The sequence below is a fragment of the Centroberyx affinis genome, unplaced genomic scaffold (genome assembly GCF_046629955.1).
Source record: "Centroberyx affinis isolate AG114_WGS23_722 - 3 ecotype Tasmania unplaced genomic scaffold, CSIRO-AGI_Caff_v1 ptg001605l_1, whole genome shotgun sequence".
NCBI classification, from domain to species: Eukaryota; Metazoa; Chordata; class Actinopteri; order Beryciformes; family Berycidae; genus Centroberyx; species Centroberyx affinis.
The window spans coordinates 1-23,138 of record NW_027280049.1 but is presented as its reverse complement, the minus strand read 5'-3'; the positions used below and the strand labels follow the sequence as shown (position 1 = coordinate 23,138).

Below are 23,138 nucleotides of genomic sequence, written 5' to 3'. Positions count from 1 at the left end.
TCATGGAGCGTATAACTGCGGCTATGGCCGTCAGGTAGCAACAGGTTCCCAGGAGAGCTGGCAATGAAATTAGGCGGAGGCAGGTTTACACAGCTGCAGCCTCACTCCACAACATGGCCTGAGTGGATCTGCCTCTCCGAGCAGATGTCTCTCTGAGGCTTGTTAATTGATGAGTCACTTTCCAGATCAATATCACTATATTAATTCCATATTGCTCCAAAACTGACCAGTGTTTTCTGCCGTACTGCTTCTTTTCTTAAACAATTCTATGTCTTTTTCTCTCTCCTATGGCTTTTTCTCATATTTTTAATTGTCAACATTGGATATTGCGTGTTTGTGAAAAGCTATTCAAATTCATTTTCTTGGGGGGAAATCGGCCTATGTGGTGGGACAAAGAGAATTGATTTTCTATAAACAAAATATGTAGAGCTGCAACGATTAATCGATTAATCGATTAGTTGTCAACTATTAAATTAATCGCCAACTATTTTGATAATCGATTAATCGGTTTGAGTAATTTTCTAAGAAAAATAAGTCAAAATTCTCTGATTCCAGCTTCTTAAATGTGAATATTTTCTGGTTTCTTTACTCCTCTATGACAGTAAACTGAATATCTTTGGGTTGTGGACAAAACGAGACATTTGAGGACGTCATCTTGGGCTTTGGGAAACACTGATCCACATTTTTCACCATTTTCTGACATTTTATAGACCAAACAACAATCGATTAATCGAGAAAATAATCGACAGATTAATCGACAATGAAAATAATCGTTAGTTGCAGCCCTAAAAATATGGACTATGGTAGATCATTGGATTAATTTTTAGCTACATATTATGCAAGTGGTTTTGGGGGGGTAGAGATGCCATAGACGTGAAATAAATAATATTTTTGGAAAACAACATTAACTATATTTCATACATAATCCTGACCAGAAAACAATAGAAATAGGCTAGCTGCTTTTGATGCAGCCAAGGGTCAGGTTGTCCTCTGTGCTTTGAGTCAGTGTGATGGATCAAATGTCTCATGAATAATTAGGCTAGAGGAAGGGGTTGAATGCACTGTGGCCTTTTGGATGTTAGCATGGGCGTCTGGAGGACTAAGCACCTGTCGAGCCGGCTGAGGAAACTGCACCGACCTCATCAGCATCTCAGTCATGGATTACCGATGCATCGTCAACCAGTGTCGGTGATCTATTTTGGCAAGTCCGCTTACAATTCCAAAATTATCGCTTTTCACCAAGTATCAATAGAACCTGTCGGTGAAGTGTGCAAATGTTCTGTCAGTAAGAAAACGGATTGCGTAGCTAGCTCGTCCTTCAGACAAGCCTGTTTTGTTGACAGGTGTTTCAACTCCTCCTCACCTTTGAATTGGATGGAAGTTCCTGCATGGCACCGCTGGCCTGTTTTCCTTATTCCAATTCATTTCAAAAGTTATCACCCGAGAGAGATCTTTCATGTGTTCTGTACTCGTCTTGTAGAGATCAAAGCCGTGTCTTGCAGCAGTAAGATCGATTTATCATTGAGGATTTCTTCACCTCAAGCTCAAACAGGAAGTTTCTGATGCAGGAGGTGATAAGATTGGTCAGTTATACATGTGTTCTACACACCTAAGTATGCCTTAAGAAGCAACTTTAATGCACTACATGTAACATTTTAGTATCAATAAATCATTGCCACATTATCTTTTAGACACTCATATAATTGGCATAAACAGCCGAGACCGCTGAGAAGAAGACTGTCACCTCTCCACTGTATTTTACATTGAGAGCCACATTTGGTCGCATTTGGCCGGAAATCTGTTGTATTGTTTTACAGCACATTATATTATAATAATATACGTATATAATTAATAATTATAATTTATTCCAGTTCCGCTATTCTAACTGCATAGTTTCAGTTTGATGTTAGCTTAACCTCATCAGAAGACATATTTGCTGTTATTGAGGGCTATTATCAGCTCTTATCCTAGTAATATAAGCACTAATATTCTCTTTGCATCCTCTTGCATATTCCTCTTTGCAAGAGGAAACAACAGGTTTATGGGGAATGTGGTCTTAATTTTGAGAAACACAAAATGCCTACACATAGTACCATTAATAAAAAGCAAAATGAAACTGACTTTTCTAGTTTTGGGTATGGCCTGATATGCATAACTGTTGGCCCAGGATGGCCTTCTGCTGTCACCAGAAAGCCAGCCAGGCTCCTATCAGTGTCAGCAATAAGTGCATCAGTAGTCTCCTCGCCTCCCTGGAGAAGGACATTGGCACAGCCAGCCCCCCCACCACCCCTCTCTTACCCCCCACACCCCGCATCAGTTTCACAAGGACTGACCACAGGCTCTCGGTGGAATAGTGGCATGACACCACTGTCTGCATAACCAAATGACACCAGATGCCTGGTGGGAATGGTGGCTTATAGGTATTTTTAGTCCATTCCTGTCAGTCATGGCTATTAACTAAATCATGACCAAATGACTCTGTCATGGGAGGTTCCAGGAAAGCACTGTGCCTGGAATCATGACTGCTAATCCAAACATTATTAGCCATCTTAAGCTACCAGAATTGTGCATCTTACATATTAAGAAGCTGGTGTTGTCTGGTTTAGTGAATAAATTAATCTTTAAAGTGCATGTAACTTTTTTTTCACCTTTCGCTCGGCTCTTGGGATTATTGACTGACACGACCAAGTAAGGGGATATTGATTAAAAATCTCCCTGGCATGCCAGCCATTTCAAATAAGCCAATATTTGTGAAGATGCTGAGCTGTGGGAGGTGTGTGTGTTGGGTGGTAGGTGAGCTCTTAATGCCACCCCCCCTACAGAAGCAAGACTTGACTTCTGTACTGCTCCATGTGGAAGCAAATTCTCCTTTAGAGGCAGTGTGGAGGTGCTCAAACCAGGCCGTTTTCTTCTTCTGCAGTGTTTAATTGCTTTGATTTACCGTAACGTCATTAAATATTAAAGCACAGAGAGAGAGACACTGGCCTCCGTGTTTTTCGTAGTGTTTTCCTCTTGTGGAGGGGGTTGCCAATCGGGAACTAGCCACCCCCACTTTAGTCTGAGGAAATCCCTCTAAACCAAGACAAAGAACAGGAGGTTTTGCCTCAGTCTGTACAAGATCGCCTATCTGATCTGACCTCTCAGAGAGGATGATGTGTTTTTGCACACTGACTGGACCCACCAATATGACTTTGTACTGGTGATTTATTTTTCTACTCTGTGGGTTCAGTTATTCTCAGCCTCAAACTAAATATTTGATAAGTGTTCAGCTCTCAAGCATATTCGATGCCTATATTGAGAGCAATTTACGGCAAATGCAACAGTAGAATAAGCTTAAATTTCTGTATCACCAATAACAAAGAGTACAGGGGCCAATAAGACTGCCTCATATTGAGATTGTCTGAAATTTCCAAAGTCATAGAATTCGTTTGTCTTTACTACAACAAGTGCAATGCTCACAATCTTTTTTTGGTGTTAATGAGATTAGGGTGTTGCTGCTGTTACTTGGATGCTGAAAAGTCCTTTAATGCCACGGCAGCGGTCTTAAGTCTGCGATCCGTGGGTGTGTTATTTCTCCCGACGCATGCCGTCCTTGGAATATGTTTCTTCGTATAGGGGAAATAGGAGAGATTGAGAATTTTATAACAGAACCGTTGCCACAGATGGCGGAATTGCTCATGGGAGAATACTCCAGATGGTGATCTTTGTACAAAGCGTTCCAAAAAAAAAGAATTTTTCCTCTCTCTACACCGTCTTTATCTCTGATCATTTCACCTCCACTCCAAAGGAAAACACACTGGTATAGAAGGTGTGATTCAGCTCAATTTTGTCCTCAGTGAAGTTGAACCTTTTTGAAGTATCCTTTCTTCTTACAAAGCTTGTTATGTGCGTTTTTGTAGGTCATCTGAGACGGATATTTGATGATTCAGGTTTATCGTTATGCATTTTATGTTTGACCCTGAGCTTCAAATCGGCTTCAGTATCTTCAGAGTATGTATGTGTTACGTCATATCTGCAGGTCATTTACCTTGAGATTTCCTCCTAATTCTTCCCTGAATCGTGCTTCACATGTTCATCCCCAGACACATCTTTTGTACCACCGCACTAATTTGCTCATTCATACAAAAACCCTAAAGAATCCACACACAATGTCAAACTGACACTCAAAGAATCGGGCCAGTGTATCTGAGCTGGAACAGAGGGAGCTTTCCTCTGGGGAACAGATTTATTGGACTGGTCCAGCCTTTTTGTCTTTAATCCTCAGCACACTTTAACAATAAGTCTGCCTTGGAGCAAAGAGCTGTTATGCAAATGAGACTGTTTGTGAAAAACATTGTTATCAAAGGACTAATCTTGAAGCTTGCCCTCTGGGAAGCTGTTTATTTTCAGTGGGGTTCAGGTTTCTACATTTTTTAATCTTTTTTTTTTTTTAAGGTTTTGTTGACGATTGATGGCTTGTGATGGCTCTTCAGTATTGGATACTCCTCATGCATAGCAGATCTGTTGCTGCTGTATCTATAGTGAAAGTCCCAGTCCTGGTCCCTGGACATCCCAGATCACCAGCCACTAGGACACGCCTTTCTGCCCCTTTTTTGAGCACAATGGAGAACATGAGGCCCTTTGCTTGTGGAAACATGCAGTGCACTAGAACAAATACGATATAGCTCAAATACCTGACTATTTCTGGACTTGTAAGAGGGTAGCAAATCTCTACTGACAATAGCTTGTCACATTGGCTCTCATTCATCAAGCTAGCATCCAATCAAATCTGATCTTAAAGTGGGCGTGTATGCTAATATTACTGCAAAGTCGATTTTAATCAATCCCATCTTTGTCATAGCAAAATCAATCTCACGTCTGCTTGGAAAATGTGTTTTCTCATTTGAAAGATCTTTTTGCATTGCGCATGGAAAACTATTAAAGAATATTAAAGCATTTCCTCATGCTCTGTAACAAAGAATGCTGACAAATACATTTTTCTCACACCATTTAAGTTTATGTATTCAATGCTTACTGTGGATTTTTTTTGCATCAAAAGTATGAATAAATAGGCTCCTTAAAGTCTATACAGGCCAATGCCTGTGGTGAAGCCTGGTAACTATGGCAGATCTTCTGCTATATAGAAGACCTTAATGCTGCACCAAGCCTTCCTTTTTATAGGCCAAGAGTCACCAAGCATGCATCATTTTGGGTGTGTCATAGTATGTGAATAGTCAATTGTTTCAAATGTAATTTTCACTCATTTTTGTAGAGTGAGTGAGAAAGTTTCATGAATCAGACCTGGCAACTGTCTGAGGATCATTTCCACTGTAGATTCTGCACTCTTTTCCACGATAGCTTGATGAATGAGGACCATTGTCTGTTTACTGTCTTCCTGAACTAAAGGATGTGATTTTTGTCCCCCTTGATGAAATTGGGAGAAGGACTATGGTTCAGTTTCCTTCATTTCCTTCATTAACGTTGATTCACTGCAGTAGTATCCCTAAAGCCATTAGATTACCGACCCGACCCGCACTGTAAAGATTAGTGTTTCCTCAGGGGTGCTTTGATGAACCATTGCCCGTACAAGAGCCCTGGGGTTCCCCAAAGAGTCCTATAGTTTGTAGGGTTCTTTCGACACCTTTAGAGATCTTTGAGGGATTAATAACATCAGCATAAATGGGCAAGCATGCTTTGCCAATGTACATTTTATGATGACTAGTGTGTATATTTTCAGGAGCCGTAATGTAATATTCATGCGTAGGAAGAGATTGCAGGTGTATTTTTCGTGATTCTATATACCCATTACTATGAAGACGTGCTTGAGGGGGGAGGTTATAATGTTCACGCATTTCAAGTAATTGATCTGATCTAATAAGAGGTTGAAGACACACTCATTTGAAAGATGATGTTTTTGCTTTTTTAGCTCATTCTATCATACCATACACCTATTTGACAATTTATGCCAGAGAAATGACAAAAACTATGTTTTAGTGTATTTTTATGGAAGCAACATAAAAATTCCAATCAGTAAATCAACAGATTTTTGGATCCACCCTTCCTATCAAATAAAACGGTTTCTCTCTTCCCATTGGTTTACACTTTTGAAGTTAAGTCCCACAACATGAAATCCATCACATTAAAGAAGCAAGACACTTTCAGAATGCGGTTTCATTGCGACTTTAAATACAAAGATCAATGACAAATTTTAACTGGAATTTTGTAGGATTCTACAGTGCAAGTGCCAGTTCCTTGAAGAACATTAGGTTCCTCCACAGTAAAAAATGTAAGAAACCCTACAGCCATCATTTTGTGCCTTTCCACTGCACTCCCTCAGTGTGTCTGTTCTTCACAGCCTCTGAATTTCTAACCTGAGACGGTTGGCAATTTATATGCAACGGTACGATCATCACATGGAAATGGAATTTGACAGAAGAGAGATGTGCGCCTGAACGCAAGGTCGGAATTGAAGGTCTGTTTTGCACTTATTGACAAGACTAACAATGGTAATGAAAGAGAGACTGTGCCGCTGGCGGCACTTTTCCATTTAGGAATCAACTTGAAGGTCACCTGTTTATTGAATCTGGAGTCTGATTGGGTGCTCATCAGTTTGTTGCTAGGGTTTTTAAAGCAGTATTTCCCTTTGGTAGAACATGTGGCTTACATATTTTAGCATGCAGAGGAAGGAAAAAGCCTCAACGCTGATGACTGCAGATCCCCAGGGCAGCGGATGTTCAGTGGGTTACCGTTCATGAATGTGTGGGGGTGTAGATTAAATGTTTCACCACAGTGAATACACTCACAAACCGAACAAACCTGCGCATTTGGCCATATATTTTTTAGCTTTACAGAAGTGTAGTCTATGTTTTTTTCCCTTTTATCCAGCTATTTTCTGGACTAGTTTAATCAACAGTTGTGCAATGCTTGATCACTAGCCAGCTGCTGCTATTTCGCCTCACTTTAGATGCAAGTGTCTTAAGTGAACTAAGTCATCTCACTAGAGATTGTTGTGATGGTTGTAGGTTTTCATCTTTGTTTATCTAACATGCAGCATAACTAGCCGTATTGAAGAATGTTCCTCTCTACACCCACGTTCTCATAAGAAAAGATGTACTCAGAGTAGAGGTTCTTCAAAAAAGACATGCCCTCTTTTCCCCGCTCTCTAGCTGACTGCGGTGAATAGGCTTTGTGCAGAGTGCTGGTTTCAAAGGCGTGTGAAGGCCGCCTCCTACACGGAGCGCTCCACTGGGGACAAAGCAGAAGGACGCCCTGCACTTACTTTTCCCTGCGCTTTACACTGAAGAAGGCAAAGTCAACCTCCCCTTGACTCAGCCAATTTATAAAATAAAGTTTGACTCCCTCCCCACTTTGCCAGCAAAGAGGGTTTTTCAATTCATGGCGATGCACACAGTACATAAAGATTGGGTTGCAGCAGGATGTGAGTAGCATTATTCAATATTAATGTGTACTGTGCCCTAGAAATTGGTTCTGTCGTTCCATTAGGGTTGTGTCGATACCAAAATTTCGACTTTGATGTTGATATCAGCTTTGGTACCTCAAGATCAATACCATATCGATACGAGGTAAATGACTGAAAACCGAGAATTTCCTATAAAATGAAACGTAAACTATCTTTCAAAACGAAATATGCGACACACAAAAATAAAGTCTTTGTAGTTTGTTTTTCAACTGATTTTAAGCTTAATTGAAGAGATGAAGGTCAAAAATTAGTTTCAAGCTTGTAAGCTCTTCCTCAGTCTTCCTCCCTCTTGCAAGCTTGAAACGTGTTGCATGGCTGCATGTATTATATAAGCCTTTTGTGTTCATTTTGTGCTACCTGATGCACTTCTATTTTATTTTGAAGCATGAATAAATTCTCATATTGAGTACTCAAGATTAACCTTGTTGACACATGGGGGCACATCTAGACCTCTTCAGTCTGGGGTATTCAGGTCTGTTGCTATCAATAGTGAATGACTTTCCCCACATTAACATCAGCAGAGCCTACTCTCTGATAGCTTCATGTCTTCCTGTGGCTGGTCCCAGTGACGAGAGATGGCCCAGTATCTATATACTGTTTTTCAAGCTTAAGAGATGATGGCTGAATCGAGAATAACCCTCTGAGGCTCATGTTGAAGTATGAAGAGATGCTACCAATTTCATGGGCAGCCGATCAGAGTGACCTTGACCCTGAATTGCTTGAAAAACCTTTGAAAAATTTGGGTGCCAGAATGCAATGTCATGCCAAAGACCTTCATGCCATTTCAGCAAAGCCAACAGCTTGCCAAACTGAGACACCAAGCTTTGTGTGTGTATAGGAGTCTAGATTAGATTTGAAGAGCAGTACTGTGTTTCTTTCTGCCTGAGGTGATTTGAAGTCGTGCCATGGGAGGAGGGGTGGATGACGCCAGGAACCCCACATTTGTCATGTTGTGCGGCGCAGCGCGGGTTCTCCTGAGGAATCCTGTCCGTCTCCACACAGTTCCTCGGAGTTGACTTTACTGTTACTGGGCAACATGACAGAGACGGAATCTGCTCATCTGTTCCCGCCTCCACCCTCCATGCCTTTACATTGCTCATGTTCCAGTATACTCGCTTCGCGTCCTCCAAAATGTCACACATGCATGAATAATCATAGCGATGGAGGGAAGCATGTTGCTCGGTACGTGATATGTTAAGACACGGCAAAACACAGTAGTGGTGTGAAAAATGTAATCATGTTGAATCACTGCGCATAATTTTTCAGCCCGTAATTAGATTTCCAGTCCTGTTCTTATCATCTTACCATGCAATTTACCTCTTACAATCAGTTCATTTCAAATGTAGAGTCCTCGAACAGGCTCTTTAACTATCTCTCTTTTTTATGTCAAGAATGTATCTGCATTTAGAGACGTTGTGGGAACAAAAGAGCTTAATTTTTAACTTAAGATCAATTCAGTTCCATTATTTGCTGCTCTCCAGATAGTTAGTTACCAACTGTGTGTCCTAATGGCACCTAATTTGTATGAGAGTGCTCAGCTCATTAACTGTGACTGTTACTTAAAAATTCTGTTCCACTCACAAATTACTCAGTCATTAAGTCTGCAGTGTTATGGGTTGGCGAAAAGGAAAAACACTCATGGTAGCAACATCATCAACCCTATTTCATGAAAGCAATATTAATGTGGCTTCTTCCTGAACAAATTGCCCATGTTGTGAAGTGTTTGGGCGTTCTCTGATTATTGATTATTGGCTCTCCCTGCAGAGATACAAGCCCGGGAGATGCGATGACATCCTCAAGTGGAAGCCCCCCAGTCTCAACTCCGTAGACTTCCGCCTCAAGATCACCAAAGTCGGAGGAGAAGGGTGAGTCACTGTTGCCAGGGAAACGCTCTGCCTGATGATTCTAATAACACCTATCATTTTGTGACACATTGGAGTACTTCGAGACATCAGCACACCCGCGTACAGCTTCTGTGTGTGTGTGTGTGTGTGCGTGTGTGTGTGCGTGTGTGTGTGTGTGTGTGTGTGTGTCTCTCGGCCATTCGCTTTTAAGCATGTTTTGCAACAAAGAGAAACACATTGAATTTCTATTACATTAGCCTTCCCTTCCTGTTTTATCCCATCTTTTTCACGCATTGCTTATTTTCGCCTTGGGGTCCAATTCAATTTAACAGCGACATGGCCCTTTTATTGCTACAACACAGATATTAGAGGTGCTACAAGCGCCCAAAAGTTAATTTCTGTTATCATCCCAAAGTTGCTGAATGGATTGCCTTTTATTTGCTGTACATGCCTATATGTGCAAATAGAACTGCTGCCATTCCTCTTAGCTCTCAATTTATGTTTACGATCCTCCGCAAATAAATTATTCAGATCCACTGGTTCTCATCCTAAGCCTCATCTTGGCAAACATGAAAAATCAGCAGAGAACCACTTTTCTATCCAATTAGAAAAGACAATGGGTTCAGTGCAAGTAATTAAGGGCTTTGGAAGTGTATGTATTTGAGGTAACAGAAGCTTCTTATGAAAATGATGGATGTCGGTAAGTGGAAAAAATCATGGTTCGTCACAGGTAGAATACATTTGTGGGTTAGTTTATGAAAAGAGAACCGATTTGCATCCAACATGCATGCAGAAAACATTTTTTGCGCACATCTTTGCTGTGATGTGTGCTGTGTTTCTGAGGCAGCAGCACAGACTCTGAGCATTGCTCTAGTGACGGGAAAACGGATCAATAGCGGTCGGGCTTAGTTGACATGCTGCCTCTACCTCCTGGGAGCCACCTGGGAGAACCTTGGTGACTGCCCCGGCGCTGTAGCCATCAGCCTGCCACCAGCCGCACACAACAGGCTGAGAGGCACACAGCAGACACTCACGCTACTCTACAGCCAGCCAGCTCCTTGACTCCTCCCTTTGTGTGGGAGAGCACAGGCGATCATTGTTCCCATCTGAGAATGTTCTGATATTTCCCAGAAAGACAAATTGGCCGGCAGAGGAGGACTCGTCAGCCCTCAGTCCTGGTGCAGGTCTTCGAATCTCCCTTAGTTTCTGTCTCGAGGAGAGAGAGAGAAGGAGACAGACAGACATATAAGCAAACAAGTGTTTATTCATCAGCCCACACAAGCCATCCTTGAGCACGTCTCCGTGCACCACAGAGAGGCATACAGCCTCGCAAGCTTTATTACCTTCTCTGAAAACGAGCGCAGAGGCAGAGGCATGTTATTGGCTGGCAGGCGGGGTGGAGAGGTGGGGAAGGAGAAGAGAGCAAGATGGAGAAGAAGCAATACCAGAAAACATGACAGTGCCCCTCCCAAGTGTGGAACTGAACAAGATCTCTAGTACTGTATAGACCCACTTGAATTATGGATCAACTGAGATGGCGTTGTGTCTGAAGAGGTTATGGCTAATTGGTACATCATCACTCATTTAAGTACAGTGATTTGAAGGCCCATGGAAGCACCCGGTGAATGGTAATGCTGGTAGAGCCGGACTGGCTGAATTGGCTCTGCAGAGAGAGGAATTACAGTAACCAAATGCTTCTTTTGTTTATTTTAAAATCCACCCGAAATTACAAGTCATGTGCCTTTTCGTAGTTAGAAACGAGAGATGGGGTCAATTATTGCGTAACTATTTTTCATTTGTAAAGTTCAGCTAGCTTACATTAGCTGACTAACAAAAACCTGAGCTAACATAATTAAGTTTGCTTAATACAACTAGCATAAAGCATTTTCAAGCAGTATAAAGCAACTTACCTGACATGACCTGGCTTTTACTGCAAAACCCACTCTGCTTTTGCCCCCAGTTGAGAAAGCAGCCACTTCAAAGTATTTGCTGCAAACGTGTCATCCACTCTGAGCAGTCATATGCCAAAAACTGCATCCACTATTTTTAGTTTTTCTGGCAGTTTATGCAACAATTGCTACTGCCTGAAACCAAACGCACAAACTTGTGGATCACCATTCTGCACTAAAGAGTGACAAGAGCGAAATCATTGGTTATGCATGGGAGAAAAAATTGAATACCATGATTGGCTCTATATAAATGCATTATTCAGAGCCACAATTGGATAACATATTGTACAAATTGTATCTGAAACTGAGATGGGTGACGGCCTCATGAGGTTGAAAAAAAATTAAAATCACTTTTTTTTTTTCTTTTTTTTTTAACATTGAATTTAGTTTTTGAATGAAGAGACAGGATGTATAGGGACTAGAGTTTGTATTACTGCCACAAAATATAACCATTTTAATTTCAGCTTGACTTAATAGGATCCCCATTACCTGTTGCCATAGCAATCTGGTAGTCTTCCTGGGGACTGTTGATGTAAAAACACCTAAGTGAAGTTAAAGAGCACACGTAATGAATGCTAACAGGTTCTCCTCCTTCACTGTATTGCCATTAGAATGCGGCTCACCAGCACAGCACACACAGAGCGTTCATTTCACCTATAAAGTCAAAAGATTCAAGCCATTATGGAGATTCTGCATGGCGGCGGGGCGTTTTAGCTCGTGTAAATATATCATTTAATGTCAGTTGCGGGATACAAACAAGTGGCATCCATAATCTCAGTACTTATTCTTTTATAAGCTGCTGAGCAGGTTTCGGGTGAGAAGGACATTTGACATCGTCTTCTCCCTGACTGGACGGCTCTGTATGGACACAAAGCTTTCTGTGCTCTGTCCTCCACTTGCCACTTTATGTCATTATGGCACATGATCACAGGAATCTCAGTTGCCTGAACTCTTCCTTGTGTTTTATGGATTTTAAACTCTAATTGTGCCGCTGTTTGATGTTTCAGAGGTCCGTTATAATTATTTGGCACGTGTTCACAACTGTCAATTTAAAATTCATTTGCAGCGTACAGTACCATAATGGCTACTCTCGGTCAGCATATTAAACACAGCGGTACATGAGTGGATATGTAAATTATTTGATGTTGTTCAGCTGTGCAGCGTGATGCTAGAAATACGGTGACATTTAACAGTATCTTGAAGGTTCTTTTTAAATACAAAGAACACCTCATCCCTAAGATTCTATTTTTGTCAACATTAAGTGCTTTAAACGTCTCTCATTTAACTCATCTGAGCCTAACTCAGGGGATTAATTGATGTTCCAGAGCAATTGAAGGCAGCAGGAAGCTCTCGGTTATATTTGAACCTCAAATAACACATTCAGATTACGGCGGAACATCGGCGTAGCGTCTCAAACAGAGTCGGGAAATTGGAGTGACTCTTGCGGCAACAAAAGAATCCGTTTTCCCTCCGCACTCTGATTTATATACTCATGAGGAGACAGACAACATCAACATCAATCAATCCTCATCTGTTTTATCGCCCCCGGTCAGATCTCCTTGACATTTTCCAGTTATTTTTGGAAGACAGTGTCAGCATCAATAGTTTTTCTTGATTGCGAGCCCCATAGGTTTGGGATAGCAGTATTGTGTGATACCTGGCAGACAACTTGCCAGTCCAAAATCTTAATGGAACCCTGTTCGACGACAGGGGGAAGGAGCTTGGTGCTGTGAACTCTTAGCACTGCGCTCCAGTTGTGTCCATCACCGCACGGCTGATTGGCTCCTCTAATGTCTACTGCTGCTTCCTTCCTGCCTGTCCCAGCCATCATTACACAGGAGGGGGTGGAGAGGACGGTGGGCCGGTCTCCCATCGAAACCCCCGAATGAGGGGCCTCAGACGTGACCGAACGACACGGCTGAAGATCCCCCGCTGCCGTTCAGCCGTCAATTTGGCTCGACAGCCCCCGTTATTTCCGATCTAACAGTTGTTCTTAGAGCTTAAGTAACGTGAAGCCAGCGCCAGCGGCCGGTGTCCTCGGGCCTAACAGTGGGAAAAGGCCACGGCGCGCGTAAGAGCAGACAAAGTATCTGGAAATAACAATGGAGACGAGGGGGCGTTTTTAGTGGAGCAGTGTGGTAAGGAGCAGTGTGTGATTAAGGCCATCTGTGGGGCGTGATCTCTCTGGGGTGAGACGCAAATGCTGCATGGACACATGGCCGTGAGAGACGCACACATACAAGCACACACACACACTCGGGCACACGCACACCTGAGTTTACTGCGGATTAACTGTGCCGAACGCTCACAGCCGGCTATCAGATGGCAGAGTTTAATAGAATGACGTTGCAGCGATCATGGTTAACTTTAAGAAGCGTTATCGCGCGCTCAATCTCTGTATATCTTCTGAAGAATTATTATTGCCTCGGCTTCCAGATGCGCCAGAGTTTGCTGTCTGTAAGTTGAGAAACCTTCCCGCTGCGCTGAGAGACAGAAGGGCTCGGAGAGGTGCAATCTCACATCTCTGCCATTCCGTTACTAGCCGGGAAATGGAAGCGGCGCAGTGATTTCAGTCAAACGTTCGGCAGGTCTTGTGTCGAGACTCGGCACTCGGGGTGTTGCGGGTGTTAACCAAGCTCTTTTGTCTTCGCAGGCTGCTCCCCCAGACTGTCGGCTTGCTGTACGTCGGCAGCTATGACATGCCCTTTGCACAGATGAAGGTGAGACAATAAATCTAGATGTGTTGCTAAATTCATCCTCGCGCCCACACACACACCTAAGCCCCCCCCCCCCCCCATGCTCCTCCTGCTTCCCTTCAGCGACGGCGCAAGACTTTTTTGTGTGTTTGTCTGAAGACCCGCAGCGAAGTTTACACCGCCGTGAATTAAAGGAACCCGCTGACCTTTTGGCAAATTAGCTTTTTGATCAACAGGTTCTGCTGTGCGACAGGAAGATTAGTAGCGGTTTCATCTCTGTGTGTTCCGTTTTTAGTGCACTTCAGTGCTTTTCTGCCTTCCACTTAAAATGCATAATGTGTATATACGTGTGTTTGTGTGCATGCATGTAAAATAAAGATGGGTGTGTCTGAATTCGAATACCATATTTGGAATATTTGGAATGGATTTGTAATAATTAAGTTCATCCAAATATCCAAATATTTGTATTCTGATTTTCTTCTTTCTTAAATGAAGCAATTACTCTGTCAGTACAATCGCTACACTAACATAACTTGTATGGATTGATGGGTACATGTTATATTTGATCTGGATCTGTTTAGTTTTAATTGATTTTCATCTCTCTGATGATGTAGAGGGAAAGGGAGAGTTAGATGTAAGTGTGTTGTGTGTCATACAGTAGTCTCTCTTCCCTATTTTCTTACCATGGATTGGTCAACTGCATGTAACTGAGATTCAGCTTGAGGATTTCTCTGTGTGATCGCATGTGTAATGAGACTGACACAACTGAAACATTGCAAACATCCCATTAGTTACACACTTACATGCCACTACGCAACCCTCCACTATCCACAATAACATTTAGTGTGCATCAGCCCAACAGTACCCACAGAAACACAGTAAATAAGTGGTCCTCTTCCCTCTCCAATTAGCTGCTGATGTCACTGTTGTGCCAAATGCCCATGTATCAGCCTTGGGCTGTGAGACTGAGCGAAGGTAGAGTCCGTCTCCTGCTTGGTCTCTCAGGGAGAGAGAGCTAGAGCTGCAGCACTGTGTTCGTCTTGCTCCGGTTATTATGTTGCTAATTGTTGTTTTACAGTCAGCCTAAGTGTGAATATGCTTAAAACAAATTAAAGAGTTCCATTGCAGTTTAGGACATGCCCACTTCTGGTTTTGGCCGACTACAAATTCAGATACCAATAATTTTCCTGATTGATCTGACATATACTCTGCACAGCCTCTGTGTGTGTGTGTGTGTGTGGCCTGCAGTGCAGCACTCCAGAGCAGTTTGTTATTCAGTGTCTTGCTCAAGGGCATGTTGGCAGTGCTGGTGGCAGGCACCGTAGATTTAATGCGAGCCCCCCTCCAGCTGCCAGCATGCGTCCCACTGCTGGAGCAGGAAATTAAACCAGCAAACTTTCTGTTATTAGACAAACTGCAGCGCTTGGATCTTAACTTTATGAAAAATTGATTTATTGGCTCAATTTTCCCCTCGTTGGTTTCTTCTTATCATAATTTCTAATACTGTAGGTACCTATGGGGAATTGCTAATATGAGTTTTGGAAATTTGCATTCACAAACAAAAGATTTATTGGCTCAATCTCCCTAAAAGACCTTATATTTTGACAGAGTAGAGCAACTGAAAACCTTGTCTAGCCCTACTGTTTACTTTTCCATAGCACAAGTAGGCCCAGTGGGAATTGATTGAGCCCTGTTTGAGGGGACTAAGTGTGAAAAACATATCAGTACTTTATAGGTGTGTAATGATTCACCGATTCAAATCAATGTGTCACACTTAATGTCTAAGATACGGCTGCATCAATTCAGCCAGCTTGAGTCGGGCCAGAGCTGGGAGGGAATCGCAGCTAAATTGATGCAGGCTTCTCTGTATCGGAAAAGCCCGATGCAACAGGCGTATCTTGTTTTTCTTTTGGCGCCTAATAATGTCATTTACTCCATGTGTGTTTCTCTCCCTCTGAGTCCATACGCTACCAGAGTTGCCAGCCCAGTGAGGGTTCACGTCACGTGTCCCCCGCCCCTCGCTCAAAGAAAACAAACTTATATAAAAACTTGCCTAGCAGCAGTGAAACATCCAGGTAGCAGTAGTAATCTGGTGGCCCACTCTCACCATGGACACACTATCAGAGAGAGAGTCCCTGCTTCCCCTCTTCGCTTGCAGCCAGCAACGAAAAACTTATCAGAATGCTCTTCCATGGTCCACTCGCCAACAGCTCTGCACGCTCAGAATCCATTACTCAAGCCACAGCAGCAAGCCATTATTAATAACAATGAACAGTTTGAAAGGATTATTTTTGAGTTGACTGATTTTCATTTTTTACTATCAACAAATGAGATTCCAAAAAGGATGTTATCATGGTCATTAAAATGTGAAGGAGACCATTTTAATGTTTATCTTTCTCTCTTACATATAACTGGATTGCTAAATATTCCTTCTTGCAACTAGTGGCCAAACTATGGAAGTAAAATGGAACTATCTGTATGATTGAATTGCATATTGCGTTGTATCATATTGCATCAAGGCAGGTCTGAATCATATCATATTGATATGTGGCTTAGGTGAATCGGATCATTGATTCTGTATCGAGATGCATATTGAATCGGTCTCAGACGGAGAGATACACACCCCTAGTACTTAACTAATCGATTCATTCAGTCATTCATATACATGCACGATTTTCTTCTTCTCTACTTGCTCTCTGAAACAAACGTCTATCTCTCCTTAGCTCTTATTGTATTTCTTTTCCCAACACGCTCACATGATAGTTATGTGGTCAGAGGAATACTGTCAGGGCACTAAAGCCTTGATCCTTTTTGGTAAAATAGGAACTGAAGGAACTTATTCTACTGTTCCACTCATTGTAAGTCTCTCTGGATAAGTCCATCAGCCAAGTGATAAAATGTAAAGACTATAATTTAGATTTCAGCAATCATTTCTCCTCCTAACTTGGTAAATCCACCGTTCCTGAGACTTTAAAAGCAGGCTCCACTGTGAAGTCGGTCCTTCAGGGCGTCCGCATTATCCCAGATCTCACTTCTAGCATTAGAATTCGCTAAAGCCTGTTAGAGGTAATGGCTATTGATTCCCCATTTAGCTGCAGTCTCACCGTTTCACAGAGCACGCTCCCTGTGCAGAGCTATATGTGGCCGGTGAGTGTAGCTCATTAATCATAAATAATCTGAACGGTGCCTGACAGATGTAGTCGCTAGAGACGGAGATAAGAGCAGCACTCCGTCGAAAGACCAGAGGCTTTGATGAAGCTGTGGGACTGCGGCAGCGTGCGCTCCACCTGCTGAGTGGTGAAATGTCTGCCACTGTTCTTTTCATCAATGATTTTCCCAACTGTATGTGACTCAATTTGGGCGGCGATGTGGGAGTTAAAAGTAAGTTTCATGAAAGCAAGTAAATGAAATACCCACATTGTTCTTGTTGATGCAAGGGGAATAATTAGTTGTTGGGTTGCACTTATTTTAATACGCCAATCGATGGTGTAGGATAATGACCGGTGTTGTACTTATTCCCCGGGGACCCGACGCTGACGTCATGTAATAGTACCGCGAAGACTCCCAGCGTGTCGTCCAACTCCCATTTTGTTTGTTCTCTGACACGGCTATTAAAGGCCGCATATAGAAGCAATCGGTCCTAATTACAATGCCTCGCTAAAAACAGATAATAGAACATGGGTTAGTCATTGGATCGCGAGGGGAATATTTAGATTTGCTGTTTATAGTTTGCGCTGTTCGCTGAGTCATCCTGTTAAGATGAATCAGTTAGGAACTAAAATTACGAGGCAGAATCATAGGCATGCCTCATCGCACAGGCATCGAATCTATTCTGTTTTATATCAAAGATCCAATGTCGACTTCGATATCGCCCGTCAGATATGGGGCCGTTCCCTCCGAGGCTGTGTTGGTTCACGTCCGTCCCGCTGCATCTTATAGCCTCGCCGCCCTTATATATATTCTCTCATCTAGTTTCTCGTTATTAAAAATGGACCCGAGTGCCACAGTGTGTCCGACCCGTGGGCCACGTCTGATTAAGTCTAGACTGAAACGAAGGCAGGGTCAGTCGGGGAGCAGCGAGGGGAGAAGCAGCCGGAATGCGGAAATTACACACTTGGAATGTTTACCCGTCTGTGTCACCATCGCTCTGAAAGTCCTGTAATATACTACAACACCGTATCCCAATGCAGCAGTCACCAGGTATCCCACTGTTTGACAGAGCAGCAGGTAGACTGTGTGTATTGTGGATGTCAGGTGTCAGATATTGGATCATTTTGTAGCCGTGGTGGTTGGAAGTTATTTTTGTTTGGTCCTAATTTCTGTTTTAACGCTCTTATTTGGATGTTTTCTTATGTTGAAAGCACTCTGTTTAAGCGTTGGTCCTGTAGTTGCCTGTTTTTTAGGTCAGAATTGGACTAAATTGTGTTGTTTTCTCTCAGTGGTGGCTTTTATTTATTTTATTTTTTTCTGTGGTGGCCCACGACTGATGAATAAATAAGGAGGAAATATCGGTGCACACAATATTGTGGACAGTTTCTCTGTACTGGTAAGTAGGGCTGATGTTTTGCACTCAATGTAGTCAATGGCCCAACATACTGTAGTAATAAAGACACTCTGTAGACTGTTTTTTTCTATTTATTCCAAACAAGCCACTGTTGTTGCTTCCCTAACCCTAAAGCACATTGCATCCTGTGCCGCAAAACAGACATTTATTTATATAAAAACGTTGCCGCTTATTACTTTAAGAGAAAATTCTCATTTTGCGCAGGGAAACAAACAGCTGTAAGGATCGGCACGATTGTTTGCACCATTTTCCTCCTTGTTAGTATTGTTTGCAGCAGCGCAGCAGCAACGGCGCTCGCTTCGAACGGCAGACGGAGAGTTTGACTTTGCCAAAGTCCCTGATAACTGGCGGCACAAGTGCGCTGCCATAATGAGGCAGATTTGGACGGATTAAGCGCCAAGTGGTGGCGAAACATGGCAGCCAACATGTCACACTTCACAAGCAGGAAGGGATCCCAGCCTATAGCGGCAATCGTTCCTGCCAGTGCCTCCCTTCGCTGTTTACTGGCAGCTTGCTGTGTTTGGCTTTAGCAAAGCTCGGAGATACTCATTCTGTCGTCCCGTTAGATCGTCTGACTGCCGTTCTTCTCCAGCTACGAGATGTGATTTGATTTACAATCCACTTTTTATCCTTAAATTGAGACCAAACAAGATGTTTTGAAAATAAATGTAGAAAATGAGCAGTTGACCCCATCTGTGATTTTGCAGTACGCATGCTTATGAGTTACCACTGGTCAAGGTCATTATCTGAAGTGCGATCCAGAACTTAGCACCTTCTCTTCAGTCTGCATGCATTCTCTCTCTCTCTCCCTCTCCCTCTCTCTCACTCTCTCTCCCTCGCTTCCTGTGCATTTCCAACCCCCACTGTGTGCCCAGATGCCCCGCACTCCAGGATCAGACAAGCTCTTACTTAGCGTCTTAGCGTCTTGCCAAACGCCGGTGCTTTCCTGGCAGTGGCGCTCGCTGTCTGGCATTAGCTCATCTGCACTGGACCGACCTGGCCGCTCGCCCGCGCTGAACCCCCGGGAGTCTGCCCTGTCCGTCTCCAAAGTCCTCACACCCCACCTTCCGGTGCAGCCGAACCGTGTATCAAGGATGAACAAAATAGCCTGCATCTCGCTGTATTACCGTCATCTTTTCATGCCCGTTTGTCCGTTGCAGTTGCACATTTTGGCTTCCTCGCAGCACTAGGATTTGCATTTTCCAAGTCCTGAGAATCCTCTCAGCGAGACACAGTCCCTCGACAAATAAACAACAGATGCTCAAATGTCTTCTTTGACTCATACTTGGTTTTCAGTATCACATGCCGTATTCATATACTTTAACTGTGTTACAATGTGTTTCCAAAGCAGAATGTGATGTAATAGGTCGGTGGTCCTGTGTAGCTCAATAAGTGGAGCAGGACAGTTGCACTGCAATGTTTAGAGCTCCATACTAGAGATACAACTATTCAGATCCCTTGACTTTTGACACATTTTGTTGTGCTACTAAGTTATTTCACAATGCATTTATTCAGGATTTTCTGTCTAAGTTCTATACAAAGGACTCTGTTCCATCAAAGAGAAAACAAATCTTCCGAAATTTAATAGCGCGACAAAAAGTGCGAAAAGTCAAGGGGTCTGAATATTTTTGCAAGGCACTGTACATGCGCTCATGGTGTTTATATGCACTTGTAAGTGAAAGTATATATACTTTTAAGTGTGTGTGTGTATATTTTTGTGTGTACACATACATACTTGAAGGTGCAGGAGATGCTCTAGATTCACTTGATTTGGCCCAAATTAAATTCTGGTGTCAAGTATGCTAACTGGTGAGAAATATTGACAAATTGATAGTTAAGCGCAAAATACAAACCGTCTCCTAAACCGCAGCCAGCAAGATCTTTTTCCTCTCTCTTCCCTTTGGCATCCTTTGGTATAAAGCATCACCTGTGTGTCTACCATTTGGAGCTGGAACTTAAGCACAAATACTTTGAGCTCTCTCTGTGTTGTTTAAGTACAAACCAGCTGTGTCCTCTCCTCTCTTGTTCGCATGCAGGCCACTAAGGAGCTGAAACAGTACGACAACAAGATCATCGAGTGCACCTTCGCCAACAACAGCTGGGTGTTCATGAGGCAGAGGGTAGACAAGAGCTTCCCCAACTCCTACGAGACGGCCCGGGGTGAGAATCCATATTAATATCTCAAACATCGTCTCTATCTGTGTGTCTATCTGAATCACACAACTAGTCCGTCTAGTCACGCAACTAATCACACAACTAGATTTCAGCGCTTTCTGTATTAGATGAATTTCTGTGTTTTTTTACTTGGGGTGTGTGTGCGTGTGCCTGTGTGTGTATGGCAGATGTTATACTGTGTACTCAGCATTATGAGCACACACAGACAGTCTGGCCGGGTGTTCGGTGCCCAGAATGCTCTGTTCTGCGATTTAGAACGAATTGTTTTCCTCGTCTCCTTGTTTTGAATGGAGTGACTGATATTTGCTCCTATGTGTTCGGCGGAATTCAAAGAATCAGAAATTCCGATGTGATTTAGGGTTTGTTGTTTTTAATGCGCGATTTAAAAGACTTCAAATCCCACCGCTGTGAATTTTTTTTAGTGTAAAAGTCGCACTAAACAAGTTGTTGGAGCTCGATTTTTCTCCTGTTATTGAAAAATTGAGGCTGCTAAAGCACGACTAAGTACCATAATCACTAGAAATCATGCCTCACTTTGCCAGCATGATGCATATTGTTTTGTAGATGCAACTTATGAGCATCCAGCAGAAACCTTTTATCAACCGTTTAGTCTTCTCTTCCGTGGTAATAATAATAATAATAAACTTTATTTACATAGCACTTATCGAAAAGCCAAGTTTACAAAGTGCTTTGCAGGAAGGCATATAAACAAGAATAGTAAAATGCACAATGACAAGGTAAAAATAAGAAGCGCGAGCAAGAGAGAATGAATAAGAGATGAATAAATACATAAAATGAATTAAATAAAATGAAGGACACAAGATTAAAACAGAGCAAGAAAACCAATTGCATGAGAGCAAGTCTATAAAAGTGTGTGTTAAGAAGTGATTTAAAAGGTGATATTGAATTAGGGAGCCCAGGTTCTTCAAGCAGGTCGCGAAATTGTCCAGAATGCACGGCCATCAAGGGGACAATCAGATTTTCTTACATTTCTTTGGTGCTAAAAGGTTTCAGACTGTTATAATTAACCACTGGAAGAGCCTGTCACCATCTCTGTAGTAACTTCCTTCCTCTTTCTCTCTCTCTCTCTCTCTCTCTCTCTCTCTCTCTCTCTCTCTCTCTCTCTCCCTCCCTCTCTCCGTGTCTCCAGCTGTGTGTCACAGCATCCAGCATCCCGTCACTAAGGAAATCCTCTTGGAGTTTCTGGACCGCAGCGCCCAGGGAGTGCAGAACCGGAAACACCCGCCGGACCCGGACACCGAGCTAATGCCCCCTCCCCCTCCGAAGAGACCCAACCGGGCCATCCCATAGACCCATAGGGGGGGGGGAATCTGGACTTGCAGTGTATATCCACGCCCCACAGCACCAGCCGCATCATCCTCTCCACAGAAACCGAGACATTGCAAGGCTTTTCTTACCCCCAGCGCGTTCGTTTCAGCAGCCTTTAAAGACTTCCGAAGCCCCTTTTTTGATCGACCGCCTCTACACCATTAGATTTACCTTGTAGAGCTCCTCGTAGCTTTAATTGCTGTCGTTCTTATTAAAATGGAAAACACAATGCTCAGTTTATCTTTTTTTTTTTTTTTTTTTTTTTTTATATTTATCGTTTTTTAAAAGTCTGAGCTAATTAGTATTTATCAACAGGGAAATTGTTATGGCTACAAATGCACCTGGCGACCTTGTTTATGTTTTGTCAAACCAGTTGCTTGTTTGTCTTCGAGGAGGAGTAAACATCATCAGCGCTTGATCTGCTGTCTTAATAATAATCATTTACAATGAAGGAGCAAAGTCGGTGTTTCGGGAATGGTTTGCAGCATGAGAGATCTGATTGAGATCCGCATAGCCTGTGCTGGGCGAAATGAACTGAATAATGTCTTCATGCCTTTATATCTGTCATCCAAGTGTGTTAGATCAGGGGTTCCCAAAGGTTTTCATATCAATAACCCCTAAACAGAAATGGATCAGCCACCATTTGATCAGATTTTATCCTAAGGAACCCCATCAGAGTGGATTTTTTTTTTTGTTTACATTGGATTTGGTGAAGAAATTTAATTGTCACCCTGTTCTAACTGCTCAAGTCAAATCAAGCTAGGGGTTCCCCCTCGAGGACCCCTGGTGGTCCCCGGACCCCACTTTGGGAACCACTGTCTTAGATTTTACACCGCTAACATCCTAACAGGCTCGCAAAAATGATGAATTAATTGTGCAGATTTAGTTCGCCAACCTAAAAACATCATGGTCTGGATGGGAATCTATAAACAGCCTGCTGGTGTGTTTTACCCGCTTAACCTCTATGTGTAGATATTGTAAGATGCTCTGACACACTCTTAAAACGGACAGTACGCATCAGTTTCTGCTGGCTTTCAAGCTTCCACATCTCCATCAGATCTGTGAATGGACTCAATCAGGACTTGGGGGGGGGGGGGGGGGGGGGGGGGGGGGGGCCAGGGT

General features: G+C 42.8%; 1 protein-coding gene across 2 annotated transcripts in view; it reads left to right on the top strand.

Moving 5' to 3' along the window:
* The window catches only part of rngtt (RNA guanylyltransferase and 5'-phosphatase), an 81,578-nt gene extending 58,486 nt beyond the window's left edge, over positions 1-23,092 (top strand). For both annotated transcript variants that reach the window (XM_071528061.1, XM_071528060.1), the window contains 4 exons: positions 9,224-9,324; positions 13,906-13,972; positions 20,549-20,672; positions 21,838-23,092. In XM_071528061.1, coding sequence (XP_071384162.1) covers positions 9,224-9,324; positions 13,906-13,972; positions 20,549-20,672; positions 21,838-21,998 — 453 coding nt within the window. In that variant the 3' untranslated portion in view covers positions 21,999-23,092. The remainder of the gene's footprint in view (positions 1-9,223; positions 9,325-13,905; positions 13,973-20,548; positions 20,673-21,837) is intronic.
* Positions 23,093-23,138: the final 46 nt, after the last annotated feature.